We start from the raw sequence: 15173 nt of genomic DNA on the forward strand, positions 1-15173 counted from the left end.
GACATTGTACCCAAAATAAGGATTACAGTAATCAATATTTTTTTAAAAAAAATAATCCTTGCTAATTGTTCCATAACATGGATTCTAGGTCCGGCAGTCCACACGGGTTGAAAGCCAGGCTGTAGCAGGTGTCATCCTTCCACTGAACAAGGATGTATTTAACTATCAGGTCTAAAAAGCAGCAGAGTGTTATCGGATTGGCCAAAAAAACCTCATAAATGGTAATTTTTCTGTTGGTTTCTGAATTGCCTCCCCAGCTGGTAGTAGAGTAGAGTAGAGTAGAGTAGAGTGTAGGGTAGGGTAGAGTGTAGGGTAGAGGAGAAGGTAGGGTAGAGTAGAGTAAAGTATAGGATAGAGTGTAGTGTAGTGTAGTGTAGTGTAGAGTAGAGTAGAGTAGAGTAGAGTGAAGTGTAGGGTAGGGTAGGGTAGAACAGAACTGGAAGGGACCTTGGAGGTCTTCTAGTCCAGCCCCTGCTCAAGCAGGAGAACCTATACCATCTCAGACAAGTGGCTGTCCAGTCCTTAATAATACTTAATACTTGCTGTCTCAGTGGAGGGAATGCCAAGGTGGAGCAGGCGAATCCTTCCTTGATGTTTGCTCACTTTTTGGAAAAAAAGAAAAGCAAAAACCAACTTTCTTGGGTTCAGCACTTTCAGAAGGAAAATATACAATCAGGAGGTCAAAGGCCAAACTCTCCAGATGATGCTTGGAGGATCACAAGGGACCTTCTGGTGTCCTTTGCTGGGCACCTCAGAGTCTAAGGCAGGGGTGTCCAACCTTGTCAAGTTTTAAGACTTGTGGACTTCAACTCCCAGAATTCCCCAGCCAGCTATGCTGTAATAAAGCTACAGCTCAAGAGGGCTGCCCACTGGACACGGCAGAAGCCCAGTTCACATCCATGGGAGGAACTCCAAGTTGGTTAGTCCTGCTCCCTCTAGCTGTCTTTCAGGTTGCAGCCCAGGACCACATGTGGACCACCCGTTTCTCTACAAAGCCGTGGCTCCTCACACTGGTACCACTCCTGTTCGTTGAAATCTGGGAAGAAGAAGGCAATTTCCTTGCTGGCTGAGGCTGCAGAGTCTGGGGAGGAAGAAGAGAACAACAGAATAATAAAATAACAGTGTGGGAAGGGACCTTGGAGGTCTTCTAGTCCAACCCCCTGCTCAGGCAGGAAGCCTCAGACAAATGGCTGTCCAATCTCCATACAGGGCAGTGTTTCTCAACCTTGACAATTTTAAGGCATGTGGACTTCAACTCCCAGAATTCCACAGCCAGCAATGCTGGCTGTGGAATTCTGGGAATTGAAGTCCACGTGCCTTAAAATTGTCAAGGTTGAGAAACACTGATATAGGGTCTCCTGCTAGAGCAGGGGGTTGGACTAGAAGACCTCCAAGACCCCTTCCAGCTCTATCCTGATTGATCTTAAAAACCTCCAGTGATGGAGCACCCACAACTTCTGGAGGCAGGCCGTTCCACTGGTCAATTGTTCTCACTGTCAGGAAATCTATTCCTTGTTAAATGAATCCACCTTGCTGGTCAGAAGGTCAGAAAAGCTGATCACATGACACACACACACACACACACACACACACACACACACACACACCCGGGACACCACAACAGTCCTAAGTACAAGCCAGTTGCCAAGTGTCTGAAATTTGACCCTGGAGATGCTGCAATGGTTGTTCAGTGTTGAAATGCGGTTGTAAGTCACTTTCTCAGTGCTTTTGTCACTTCCAACGGTCGCTAAACGAATGGCTGTTAAGTCAAGGACCACCTTTAATGTGAATTCCTTCAGATCAGGTTTTTTTTTCAACCTTGTCAACTGGAAGGTGGACTTCAACTCCCAGAATTCCCCAGCCAGATTCCTTCCTGTATGTAAATCAGGGGTTCTCAACCTTGGCAACTTTAAGACTTGTGGACTTCAATTCCCAGAATTCCTCAGCCAGCAAAGCTGGCTGAGGAATTCTGGGAATTGAAGTCCACAAGTCTTAAAGTTGCCAAGGTTGAGAACCCCTGAATTGTAAATGAAGACTCAATCATCCAGGCCAGAAGTATCTCAGGTTTAAATGTTGCTTTTCATTTTGGGGAGAAACACACACACACACACACACACACACACACACACACACACACACACACACTGCATAGTCTGCATGGCAAGAGTTGGTTCCTTCCAACAACTCTGACTACCCAAAATTTGCGTTTTGACCTGAAGACGTTTTCCTTCGATGAGTAACGAAACGTCTCGGTTTTAATAAAAGTTTGGTCCACTTGCCAAGATTTAACCTTTTGAGGTCCCTCCCCATAGTTGGGACCCCCATCCTGGCTTTTACCAGTCGGGCTGAACCGAAGAACCCCAATACCTTCATTTTTTTACCCCAATCCTCACTTCTTATTCTGGAATAAAAGAATTCCAGGATCTTGCACCGTTCTCTCCTTTTAAGGGGAGGCGCATGTCAGCACGCTCTCTTGGTCTGCCACTGTGCATCAGTCTGCACTAATCCTGCCCGAACTGCTGGGGGAGCACTGAATTTCCCAAATATTCTGGAGAAGACATGCAGGCACCCAAGACCACCCGAACTGGCCCAACGGAATCAATTCTGATTGTTCTCAGGGCAGATTAGATTGGGCACATGGGATCCAGTCCGTGGTGCTGACTTTCCACATCCAAAGTGGATGGGTGACCACCCATCTGGGAACCCCCCCAGTTTTGAGCGCTTGTTTCATGGTCCCTGAAATGTCCCAGGCAGCTCTGGAGGCCTTCAGGAACCGCCCGTGGAGGCCAGGCGGATCCAGCTCTGGGGCTCACCTGAGCCGTGGACGGTGTTCCGGGTGTCGGTGAGGCCCAAAGTCCCACGGATGGACCCTGGGGCGGTGTGGAGGGCACGGTACACCTTGGTGGGACCCATCAGGGATCTCCAGCGAGAGACGGCTTCCTCGTGAGCCAGGATATAAACCCTCAGAGGGCCGCTGAAAGGGCAAGGAGAGAGAAATCCGTGGGACACCCTGGTCTCTGCCTATTTCTGGATCCTTCTCCTTCCTTCCCTCTTCTCCTTTCCTTCTGCTCTCTCCCTTCTTTCTTTCCTTCCTTCCATCCCCCTCCCCCTTCCTTCTTTCCCTCCTCCCTCCTTCTTTCCCCTTCCTTTCTATCTCCCCTTTTCTTTTTTCCTTCCTCTTCCGTTCCTTCCATCTTCCTTGCTTTCTTTACCTGCCTCTTCCTTCCTCCCATCTTCCTTGCTTTCCTTCCTCTTCCTTCCTTCCCTTTCCTTCCATCTTCCTTTCCTTCCTTCCTTCCTCCCTCCCTCCCTCTCTCCCTCAGAATCTAGAATCCTTTCGATCTAGAACGATACCCACATTTCCCCACCTGGAATATCAACAGAGAAAGCACTTAGATCTAGCCCTGGACAGCTCCTCAAGCCTCACACAGTATGAAACTGGTCATCTGCTGCCTCCTGGTGGCCAATGCAACTCAACACAACACAACACAACGCACATCTTTGTCATTAGGTGCCACATCAACTCAGTGACCACACAGAACGTGGTTTTTGGAAGGTCTGTCCCATATCTGGTCTTTCAGATCTTCCAACCATGCTAACCGAGTACACACACACACACACACACACACACACACACACACACCCCACACCTGCTGGTCATCCTCTTCTCATCTTTTCATCCACCCTTCCCAGCATCACAGCCTTCTCTGGACAGCTGGGTTTTTGTAAGTGTCCAAATTAAGATCATTTTAATATATACATACACAAACACGCATGTGCACACAGGCACAAATATCTTGATAAAGGAGGCAACACAACAGCTAGTAAAACTTTTCCTAGAATTTAAAATATTTTTCTCACAAAAAAAACCTAAGCATTAAAAAAGGTGCATCTCAAAAAACCTCCATTATACACATTTTTTTTGTCTTTATACACACACACACACACACACACACGCATGCGCACACACATATATAAAAAGTTTCCCATCTTTCCCATCTGGAATCTGTTGGGAATTTTTGCTATTTCTCAACTGGACATAAACATGGATGGGAAGGCTTATTTTTTTCCTGAATTTTGGCTACCGCCCTTTCCACAGGGTGGAGAATTTAGTTCTTGTTCCAACAGCATAGTAAATTTTTATGGCTGCAGGTCTCTCCGCCTCTTTTGCATCGGAACAGTGAGACAGAATATTCACAGGGGTCTCCAGGAGGGCAAAAAAGTCAAGATGGTGGCTGCGACTAAGGGATTGGAGTCCTGCCCTTTTCCCCTACTTTTTCAGCATTCCCCTGGCTACTTTCACCCTCCTCTAGAACAAAACTATGAAGGTCTTGGGGTGAAGGTAGCCGGGAGAACCGGGGGTCTCAGCAGGCCTTTGAAGGGGAACAGGAAGGGGGTCTTCTCGCTGCCAGCTTCGGACCTACCTGGACATGAACTCCACCAGCCTCCGGTAGAAAAAACAGCCTGAAGGAAGAAGAACAACAACTTGTGAGGAACAAGGCGGGTTCTGCTCTACCAGCTCTCCACCCTGCTGGACCCCAAGGCAAGTGAGGACCCACAGCGATCGAGACAGAGGGCTGTTGTGTTGCAAAGTGGATTGGATCCATCATGGGGGGGGGCAACACAACCGGCTTGGTCTGCAGGTCCCCATCCCAACTTTCATGTAGAATTGAGCAACCAAGATGGCCAAGACTTACAAGAACATTGTGGACCTCAACTTTGATCCCTGCCACAGGAAGCCCTCTGACCAACAGAAAGGAACTGCAGGAAGGATCTAAGCCTGGAGTCCCATCCTTTTCCTCAGCCCAGCTGTGTAAATGTCTGCTCACACCTGGATCAGGATCACCCAGGACGACACTCAGCTCCATACCCATAAGGGACACGGACAGGGTCAACACTAGGAGGCCCAGATTTTGATCTCTAGAAAGCTGGAAATTATTTCTTCAAGGTCCCAAAATGGGGGTTCAGGGTTTCTAGGTTCCCTCTACTGAACCCCTCTGGACTCCTTTTATCTGGATATGAAAATCTTTGGGGCACAGGAAGCCTCAGACCATCGAAACTCTGAACTGGACCAAACCTGAGGGCCATCTAGCCCAGCTTCTGCGGTATCCAGAAGCCAACTGGGATGCCTTGGGGAGGATCCCAAGACGGGACTGGAGGACAAGAGATCCTTCCTCAGCATTTCCCAGTAACCAGGATTTTAGCTCTGTTGCATCTGGAAGCCTTCACCACAACCTGAGTGCTCTTGGTAGAACCTCTGGCTGTCCTCTCTGCTCCAGAGGAGGTCCTTTGTCCGGACAATCAAGAATTTGTGGCTCAGAATGGTTTCGTGCACTGCCTAGGAGAAGACCGAGAAGAACGTTAAGGGGAAGGCCATGAAAAGTCCAAAGAGGCCTCACACCATCTGGCCATTGGCCAGAGGGCTTTTGGTGAGGGACCTTGTCCCTTAGCTTTGGAAAAAGCTGACCTCTGTTGTTGTTCCTCTAAAGGGCAACTGGACTTTGCTTTTTCTTTGAAGACATTTCGCTTCTCTTCCAAGAAGCTTCTTCAGTTCTTCAGAAGCTTGGTTGAGAAGCAAAATGACTTCAAAGAAAAAAAAAATCAAGGAAGTCCAGTTACCTTTTGGGAAAAAAAAACACACCTTTGGGACAATCATGATCTGGATGGTTGAGAACCTCCATAGACAACCTCAACAGATTTTTGAAACCATGATCAACTTCAGACTGAAGACTCCAAAACATTTTTGAACTGAGCCATCACTCATTTGCTCAGGATTGGTCCAAACCTGGAGAAAACCATACCTCTCCACAACCAATTTGCCCTGGAAGTCTGCTAGAACTCACACTAAATGACTGTTATCCCAATTTTTATAGAGAAATAATCCAGACACAAAATATACAAAATACCCAAGTTGGGGATGCAACGGAGACCCCAATCAGTGCCAGCCAACTGCAAAAGAAGGGGGTCTTGGGCAGTGGTGGGATTCAGCCAGTTCGCACCAGTTTGTTGCTCAGGCCCAGAATGGACTTCCGGAAGCGGCATCCACACAGAGAACCGGTTATTCACCTATTTGAATCCCACCCCTGGTCTTGGGTCGACAGAAAGTCTAAGCTTCCCCATTTATAAAGATCGATGGTGACCCACGGTCTACTCAATGCCCCACTGGAAAGTCAGATCCTGACCTAGACCTCCTTCTTCAAAGGGAAGGGAGGGAAGAAACCCTATTGTGGGGCGCAAGGTCACAAATACGCTGGAGAGCAGGGTGTGGGTGAGGGTCTCTCCAAAGTGAGGTGCCACCAGTGATGCTATTTGGGGGGAACCTAGAAACCCAGCATAGCAGGCAGTTCTTGGTGCAACCCAAACAAATCTTCATGGCCTCAGAACATGGGGAGATAGACACGTCAACTGCAATTCACAGAGGACAGGATCCCCCTTGACCAGTGGGTTTCTGGTGCTGACCCCCATCACCCACTCCAAGTCTTAGTCCACAATAAATACTAAGACGGGGCAGGGGGCAGCTTTCCATCTGTGGCTTGCCCCCACCCTAGAAACATCCGGTTGACCACCACAGCTGGATCAAGGCCGACGGATGTCCTAAGCAGAAGCCAACCATGGAGTTGTTTGGTCCTTCTGTGGCTTAGCTGGCCAAGACGTGAAGACTCCCTAAGTGCTGAAAACTGGAGTGTGGCAGTGAAAGAGTTAAAGGGGCGATTGGCCGCCTCCTCTTTCCTTGGGGTCCTGCACCCCTCATCCATCCTGGGTTGTTGACCACCCTCAGGAGCGAGGCTGACATCAACCACAGCTCTTAGTCTACTCTAGGGAATCACTTCCCTCCCAAGGTGGTGGGGGCTCCACGGCTGGAGGTCTTCAAAAGCAGACGTGACATGGAATAAGGATGGTACAAGGCAGGGGTTCCCCAACCCCCAGTCCGTGGACCGGCAACAGCCCGTGGCATGCCAGCAACCGGTCCGCACAAACAAGCAAAGCCAAATCTGTGGGATGCAGGCAGCCCACAAAACCACACACCCTCCGGTCCACGGAAAACCCTCTCTCTACAGAACTGGCCCCTGGTGCCCAAAAGGTTGGGGGGGGGCTCTGGTAGAAGGTCTCCCGCCTTGAGCAGGGGTTGGACTAGAAGACCTCAGAGGTCCCTCCAGCCTTAGGAGTCTGTGTTCTAGGTCCTGTTCCACCTTGGTCGCTTTAAGATGGGCGGACTTCAACTCCCAGAATTCCACCCATCTTAAAGAGGTCAAGGTGGAAAAACCCTGCTCTAGAAGGCGGGGGGGGGGTATTTTTCTCCCTGCTCCTTGCACCCCCCCCCGAGACCTCTGGTTGACCCGCCCCCCAGTCCAAGAGGGTGCCAAGCCACCCTGGGCAGGCACTTTGCACTCACCTCCAGCACGAGTGGGTGGGCCACCGCGTCGGGCTTGACGATGGCCAGGGTCAGCTGCAGTGCCCGCCGCAGCTCCGGCCAGGAGGGCCGCATCTTGACCGGGGTTGGGGGGGACTGTGGGGGGGTCTGCGAGGCGGGGGGGGAGTCTCGCTCTGCCCGCCGCTCCGCTGCAAGCCAGAGGGAGGAAACGCGCCGCTGCAAGGAGACACGCACGTGGGGAACCAGCACGGCCCCTTCCGGGGCTGGGACGCCTTTGCACGCTTTTGCGCCTCCCCCCTCCCTCTCTCCCCGTTGTGTAGGGAAGCCGGAAGCGAGGTTGGAATGCCTTTGCACACTTTTGCACGCCTGTTGCACGCTTGGAACTCACTGCCCCCCGTGCACAACGGTTTTGCAAGCGGAAGCCGGAAGCGAGAGGCAACTGACCCCGTTGCACACTTGCCAGCTCTCTCCCGCTTGTGCGAGGGAAAGGGAACGCCTTTTGCACGCTTCTTCCTCCCTGCCCCGGTTTGCAAAGAGAAGCAGGAAGCGAGAGGCAGCAACTGTGTCACGTTTGCACACTTGGCGTCTCCCTCCGGCTTGCGAAGAAGCCGTTGCACACTTTTGCACGCCAGTTTCCACTCTTGCCGCCTCAGTCCCCCATCCCCTTCCCCCCCGGTTTGCAAAGGGAAGCAGGAAGCGAGAGGCAGCAACTGTGCCGCCTTTGCACACTTGGCGTCTCCCTGCGGCTTGCGAGGGGAAGCAGGAAGACTGCACACTTTTGCACTTCCTCCCTGCCCCGCTTTGCAAAGGGAAGCGAGAGGCGGCACCCGGGACACTTTTGCCCCCCCTGCCCGGCTTTGCAGGGGACGCGGGCGGACTTTCGCACGCCCCCCACCCCCGCCGGCCTGGCCCGGGGAAAGCAGGCAGCGAAGGGGCGGCGAGCGGGCGGCCGCGCTCTCCCGAGCCCCGCGGGGCCGCGCGCCGCATCCGGCCGGTCGCCCGGCAGCCGAGCCGGCGTCGCCTGGGCGGGGACGGGGGCGGCAGGGGAGCGGCGGGAGAGGCCCGCGGGCGCAGGCTTGGCGAGGCGGGCGGAGGCTGCCCGGCCCTCCCAGCCCCTCCGCGCGCTCCCTGGCCAGCCGGCGCATGGCCAAGCCGGGGGGTCCGCAGGGGGAGCCCCCCCTGGCCGGCCTGGACCAGGACAAGTACGACGCGGAGGAGAACGTGAAGATCATCTGCCTGGGCGACAGCGCCGTGGGCAAGTCCAAGTGAGTCGGTCCCCGCCCCCGCCCACCCCCCGGGGCAGAGGAGGGTGTCCTCCGCCGCCCCCCGCCCCACGTTGCGCAACCGCCCCAACCGCAGCCCGGAGCCACGGGCTGGGGTCGCTGCTCCCAGCGGGGACCCCCCCCCGCTCTGCAGTCCGGGATGGGGGCGGGCGAGGGGTGGGAGAGTCCATTTGGACCCGAGATCGCCGCCCCCCCCCCAGAAGCCCCGGTTGGTCGACTGGGTAATCGGAGTAGATAGGGCTCAGCTGGCCCATTGGGGGGGGGCTGAAGTCCCAGGTGCTATGAGGGCACGTGGGGGGGCCTCGCCCTCCACCCCAAGGTGCCCCCTTCCCCCCCACCCCCGCGGGGGACCCGACAGCTGCGCCAGATGCTCCAGGTGATCTCATACAGGTGTTTAGGTGACGCTGGCTGGGGAATTCTGGGAGTTGAAGTCCGTCCATCTCTCGGCTGATTGATGCGGGTCTGGTTGAGTTGCACAAGAAGGCTGACACAACTTCCCCACCCATTTCTTTGGGGAAAGTGTGCGGCAGCCCTCACACCCTCAGCTGAGATGGCTTTCAACTTTGCTCCTCGGTGCTCCCTCAGTTTGGATGGAGCTTTTTTGGGTAGACTTTCATTTACCCAAACTAGGAAACTGTTATGTGCTCCTGGCTACTTTCCTTCGTGACCAGAGGCGAGCTCGCCTGACCAATAACCAGCCAAGACACAGTGAAGGCCTTTTGTTTCGTTTATTGCAATAAGCGGGGAAAGAAGCTTTCAAAGCTTGGTTCTCTCCAAAGTTTTAACCCAAAATAATTCCTTCTTTTATTCATCCCTATCACTGGCCGCTACAGCCCTCCTCTTTCCCCATTGCCTGAGGTAGTATGAGGTTACACTCTTTCCGTCCGCCTATACACATTTCCTGATAACATACTAAATCATATTCACTTATACAATAAGAATAGGAAAAATTATTTTCTTATGGTTATTTTTAAACTCAATATATTTATGTCTCCACAATAAGCTCTTTTCCTGCTTTTCTATTCATTGTGTCTCTCTTCTTATCTTATTTGGCATGGTTTCCTGCTTTCCTATACTTCCTGGCTAACCATTTCCTTGAAAAAAAACAACTATTTTATTACTTCCCTCTTCCTTTCTCAGACCCAGCTATTTTTGCCTATATGGTTATCTTACTTCCTTAATGTTATCTCTTTCTGACTCTCACCATCTGTATTTCTGACTGAAGATTTATCATATTAATGTATATTTATCAGTAACCATCATCGGGGATGCTACTCGCCCTGATGATGTTCCCTAGTGGGGTCACGAAAGGTCTGCAAGAAAGCAGCCAAGCTGCAGAGCACCAAGAAGCCCTTGTGGCAACAGATATTCTCCTTTTTGGCTTCTGTGTTTTTGTGGATCTTGGCAACACACTCAACAAGGTCCAGTGGGACTGGGTGGTTGTTGGGACGCAAGGCGAGGTTTAAGAAGCCGTGGGAAGCCGGCCGTCGCATGAAGCCATCCTGGGGCTGAATGGCCGGGCAGAGCATTCTGCTCTTGCATGTAAATTTGCTGATGGGGCTTCCGTGTGGGGTCAACTTCCTTCTGGGAGGTGGACTTCCATGGACATTGGTGGCGCCAGGGAAGGGACGATGGACGGGAGCCTGAAGCAGCCACTCGGTCAGCGGCTGACCCAATGTCTGCCAGGTGCAGGAAACCAGGAGCTGGGAGGGAGCTCCATGTGGACTTATTCCATGGTACCTCTGGGTGGTCCTCGAATTTATGTCGCTAAGTGAGACATTTGCCCCTTTTACGACCTTTCTTGCTGCAGTTGCTAAGTGAATCACTGCAGTTGTTAAATTAGTCGCACGGTTGTTAAGTGAGTCTGGCTTCCCCCCTTAACTTCGCTGGTCGGGATCACGTGACCCCCCCACACACAGGGCGCTGCGGCTGTCATGAATATGAAACAGTTGCCAAATGTCCAAATTTTGATCCCCTGACCGTCGGGATTTTGCAGTGGCCGTAAGTGTGAAAAATGGCCATAACTCGTTTTTTCCCGGTGCCGTTGTAACTTCAAACGGTCACTAAACGAATTTTTGTAAATCGAGGACTGCCTGTATTCACAAGAATCTGATCCACTAATGGTCAAGCAAATTGGGGCCGGATGGGAGGCCATGGGCTTCGCGGGGGAGGGGGGCTGGACTTAGCTCTCTTTTGGCGGTGTAGAGACTCCAGACTGATGATGCATTAGACTCCCCCCCCCTCGGCCTCTGCCTGGCCCTCTCCCACAGAACCTGGGCTGGGCTGGGGGGGTCCTTGGACCCAGTTTCCTCAACGGGGCGATTTCCCTCTTTTTCCAGATTGATGGAACGCTTCCTCATGGAGGGCTTGTATCCTTTGACACTCAGCAACCCGGGGAAAATTGTAAGGCCTCCTGCCTTGATCAGTGGGTTAGACTAGAAGACCCCGAGGAGGTCCCTTCTCGCCCTGTGATTCTGTCTTCTAAAACCCTCCTAAACGTGCTCCAGGGCTGGGTGGGCGGGCTGGTGGGCGGAAGCACTGGGGGCTCTGCGTTGGTGGGCTTGCCTCTTCTAAGGAGCCTCTACGTAGCTTCCTCCTTCCCAAAGACTGTCCTGGTTCGCCGCCTCCTTTCCTTGACCCGGCCCACAGCAAGCCACAGCAGCTCTCGACCTTCGCCCTGACCCTCTACAAGCACACGGCCACCGTGGACGGCAAGATGGTCCTTGTGGGTAAGGGCCTGGTGGACGCCGTGGTGGAGTCCTGTCCCTGGTCTCATTGGGTGGGACCCCGTTCTGATGAACACGCCTGTCCGGGGCTTGGAAGTTGCCCACTGAGGGCCAAGCGTGGGAGGAGTGGAGAAGCTGCCTGGCTGGAAGGCCCTCCAGTTGGGTCTTAGCAGGAGATCCAGGATTTATCTCTCTCTTCAGCTCACACAGCCCACCCGCATTCAGAAGACCTCCCCAGTTGCAGGAGGCAGAATGAATGGATCTTCTGACTTAAGAGAAGTCTTTTTCAACTTTGCCATTGGAAGATGGGTGGGCTTCCACTCCCAGAATTCCCCTGGCTGGCTGGGGAACCCTGGGAGTTGAAGCCCACCCGTCTTCAAGGTGCCGAGGTTGAGAAATACCGACCTGGAGAGATTGTGTGAGTTAGGCGGGTCCTTTGTGAGCTGTGGAATTCCTGCTTTCCAGACTTCTGGGACACGGCTGGCCAGGAGCGTTTCCAGAGCATGCACCCGTCCTACTATCACAAGGCCCATGCTTGCATCATGGTAAGGAACTGGCGCATGGGGCTTGGGGCGGCAGTTGTCCAGGGGAAAGCCAGTGGGTTCTTCCTAGCAGGCAAAATGCTTGAGTGAGGGATCTCTGCAGGAGGATATAGAGCCTTCTTCTGACTCCGGGGCTCAGTTGTCCTCGCCGTTTTCCTGATGCTGGTGGGACACAAAGGAGCTTCCCCCTTGCCCCCCCTTCCCAAATAGTTCCCCCGCCAGAGTCCATGGCAGGCTGGCACTGAAGCAAGCAAAAGCGGGAGTGAGATGGCAGATAGGAGACTTGCTCTTTTGTACCTACGTAAGGATTCCAGACTAATTCCCCACCTGACTCCTCCAGTCTCTGACCATGTGGAGCGAGCCTACCAATGTCGAGAAGATGCTTCTTCCTGGGACTCTTTGCACCCGTCATCTCTCTCCTGCCAGGATCTGAGATATTGGTTGTGGCCTGATTAGCGCATGATCAGCCGCCCTCTTCCTCTTCCCTCCCCCTTCCAGGTGTTTGACGTCCAGAGGAAGTTGACCTACAAGAACCTGGCCAACTGGTATAAGGAGCTGCGTGAATTCCGGCCCCAGATACCCTGCATCGTGGTGGCCAACAAAATTGATGGTGGGCCTCTCCTTTTCACCTCCGGGGAGTCCTCCAGGGGGGAGACCCAATTCAGCCTCTTCTTGGACAAGGGGGAATCTTTTGGCCTTCAGTTTCTTAAGTCCACACAACACCTGTTGTCCCAAGACAGTTTAGCCAGTTGTGGAGAACTTCACAAGGAAACTTCCTGTTGAACGTCCTGCATCAGCCACAAGCCTTAAAGTTGCCAAGGTCGAGGGCCCCTGAGATAGGGTCTCCTGCCTGAGCAGGGGGCAAAACTAGAAGACCTCCAAGGTCCCTTCCAGCTCTGTTATTCTGGTAATTAACCAGTGGAACCACCTGCCTCCAGAAGTTGTGGGTGCTCCAATGCCGAACGTTTTTAAGAAGAGACGCGACGAGTCACTTGTCTGAAGTGGTGTAGGGTCTCCTGCTTGAGCAGAGGGTTGGACTAGAAGACCTCCAAGGTCCCTCCCAGCTGTGTTGCCCTGTAAGAACCTGCCCTGTTTGGCCAGTCAATTCCTTGGCGCTTGCTGCAAACTCCCCAGTTGGGTTATTTCAGTCCCCGAATTGAGTCTGTAGGTGCTCGGTTGTCCATGTCCTGTGGGTCTCCTTCTGAGTGGGAGAGGTCCGGCCCCTCCTGGAAGGCCTCTGAGGTCAGCCGATTCTCTCCCGTGTTTCTAGCCGACCTGAAGGCGACCCAGAAGAGCTTCAACTTTGCCAAGAAGCTCAACCTGCCTCTCTACTTCGTGTCTGCAGCAGACGGCACCAACGTGGTGAAGGTGAGGGGGGAGGAAGGCTTGGGTTCCCGGTCAAGGCGGGGCACCGGCCGGACAGGGGAGGTGGGTACGGAGGAGCCCAGCCTCGTTCCCCCCTCCCCAACTGACCCTCTGCCTTCCCCCTCCGCAGCTCTTCACTGATGCCATCAAGCTGGCCGTGGCCTACAAGCAGAACTCGGAGGACTTCATGGACGAAGTCCTAAAGGAGCTGGAGGTAAGAGCAGGGGGTGGGTGCGAGGGGCAGCTGCTGTGGGCTGGGGGCTCCAAGGGGAGTTCGGTCTTTGGCAGGGGGGCAGTCAGGGAGCCTCTGGGTGCAGGAGGGGCAGTTTCGGGTGGCAGCCACCATGACACGAAGCTGCAGTTGGGTCCTTTGTGAGCCTGGCAGCCAAGAGGCTTCTTCTCCCTGACCCGGTTTTCTCAGATGGGGAAGCCCCTCCCTTCCTGCCCTCCCTCTTTCCTCCCTTCCTCCCTCCGTCCCTGCCTCCCTCTTTCTTTCCCTCCTCCCTCCCTCTTTCCTCCCTCCCTCTCTGCCACCCTCTTTCTTTCTTTCCCTCCTTTCCTGCCTGCCTCCCTCCCTCCTTCCTCTCTACCTCTCTCTCCCTGTCTCCTCCTTTCCTTTCTTTCTGTCCTTCCCTTCCTCCCCTTTTCTTCCCTCCTTCCCCCTTTCTTCTCTTCCTCCTTTTTTCTTACTCTTCCTTTCCCTCTCCTTTCTTCCTTCTTCGTTCCTTCCCTCCTTTCCTTCCTTCTCCTCCCTCCCTTCCCTCTTTCTTTTCTTCCTTCCATCCATCCATCCTACCTGGAAGCCCTCTCCTGCCACAATCCAGCTGCTGAAGCATCCCTCGGGCTGCTGTCCTGGAAGAGCCCAGGTGTGGAACACCTGCGTTGATTCTCTCTCTTCTCTCCCTGCAGAACTTTGATCTGGAGACGAAGGAGGAGGACTCCCCCACAGAGGAGAGCAGCCCAGGGAAGGCTTCCTGGGTCCACCTGAGCCCTGGGAACGAGTAACTGGGCTGCCACTTGCACAGAGACCACCGGCAGCTCCACCTGCTCGGTGGAGGCAGCCAGGGCCCTCTGAGGGGAGGCACCCAGGTGGAGATGGGCTCTGCTGCCCTGGGAGAAGGCGGCGGGGAGACCAAGATTCCCCCCCCCCAGAGAACAGGGGCTGATGGGGCTGATAGACCTTGGGCTTCTCCATGCCCCGTTTCGCTTCTAGAGGACCCTTAGCCTATGTTGTTGTTGTTGTTGAAAAAATTCCACCCGGAGAAATAAATTTTGGAAGTCTTGAAAGCCAGACTTGAGCCTGGTAGCTTCTCTGAGAGAGCAAAGAGGATCCGATTGTGTGGCACCTTCAGGTTGTGTTGCATTCTGAGCGAGCCACGAATGCTCTGGGTTGGGCCTTTGGCGCCAGCTGGTTATGAAGGCGGCAGCTGTCTTGGAGGAACGCAAGCAGAGCAGGCCAGGCTGATGGGAAAGGTGTGTGAAACAGTCACAGTCCGGTGTGATGTCTTTATGGAGACCGTGATCCCCTCCTGCCCGTTTCCCAGACTAGGTGAGGCCAAGATCAGACCAGTTTGGCTCCCAGGAAGATTTGTCTAGGCCAGGGGTAGGCAACCTGGGCTCTTTTATGACTCGTGGACTTCAACTCCCAGAATTCCTGAGCCAGCATGAGGGAACTATGGCCCCCTCATGACTCGGGGACTTCAACTCCCAGAATTCCTGAGGCAGCCTGGCTCAGCTTGGAAACCTCTCCCTTTCCCCTCATCACAGCTGGCTCAGGAATTCTGGGAGTTGAAGTCCACCAGTCATAAAGAGGCCATAGTTCCCCCATGCTGGCTCAGGAATTCTGGGAGTTGAAGTCCACGAGTCATGAAGGGGGCCATAGTTT

General features: G+C 53.6%; 2 protein-coding genes across 2 annotated transcripts; one reads left to right on the top strand and one right to left on the bottom strand.

The window, feature by feature from the left end:
- Positions 1–394: 394 nt before the first annotated feature.
- NME6 (NME/NM23 nucleoside diphosphate kinase 6) lies at positions 395–7564 on the bottom strand. Its single transcript, XM_039333399.1, has 5 exons — positions 7394–7564; positions 5236–5338; positions 4425–4464; positions 2814–2974; positions 395–1081 (listed from the first exon to the last, which is right to left on the bottom strand). The coding sequence occupies exons 1-5, from the start codon at positions 7484–7486 to the stop codon at positions 936–938; spliced, it is 543 nt and encodes a 180-aa protein (XP_039189333.1). The 5' UTR covers positions 7487–7564; the 3' UTR covers positions 395–935.
- An 8-nt stretch (positions 7565–7572) lies between these two features.
- Positions 7573–14581, top strand: RABL2B (RAB, member of RAS oncogene family like 2B). Its single transcript, XM_039333398.1, has 8 exons — positions 7573–8637; positions 10995–11024; positions 11305–11384; positions 11847–11926; positions 12422–12533; positions 13194–13291; positions 13419–13502; positions 14198–14581. The coding sequence occupies exons 1-8, from the start codon at positions 7715–7717 to the stop codon at positions 14291–14293; spliced, it is 1503 nt and encodes a 500-aa protein (XP_039189332.1). The 5' UTR covers positions 7573–7714; the 3' UTR covers positions 14294–14581.
- Positions 14582–15173: the final 592 nt, after the last annotated feature.

Source organism: Crotalus tigris, unplaced genomic scaffold (assembly GCF_016545835.1).
Source record: "Crotalus tigris isolate CLP2741 ecotype Arizona unplaced genomic scaffold, ASM1654583v1 scf7180000024475.591531, whole genome shotgun sequence".
NCBI classification, from domain to species: Eukaryota; Metazoa; Chordata; class Lepidosauria; order Squamata; family Viperidae; genus Crotalus; species Crotalus tigris.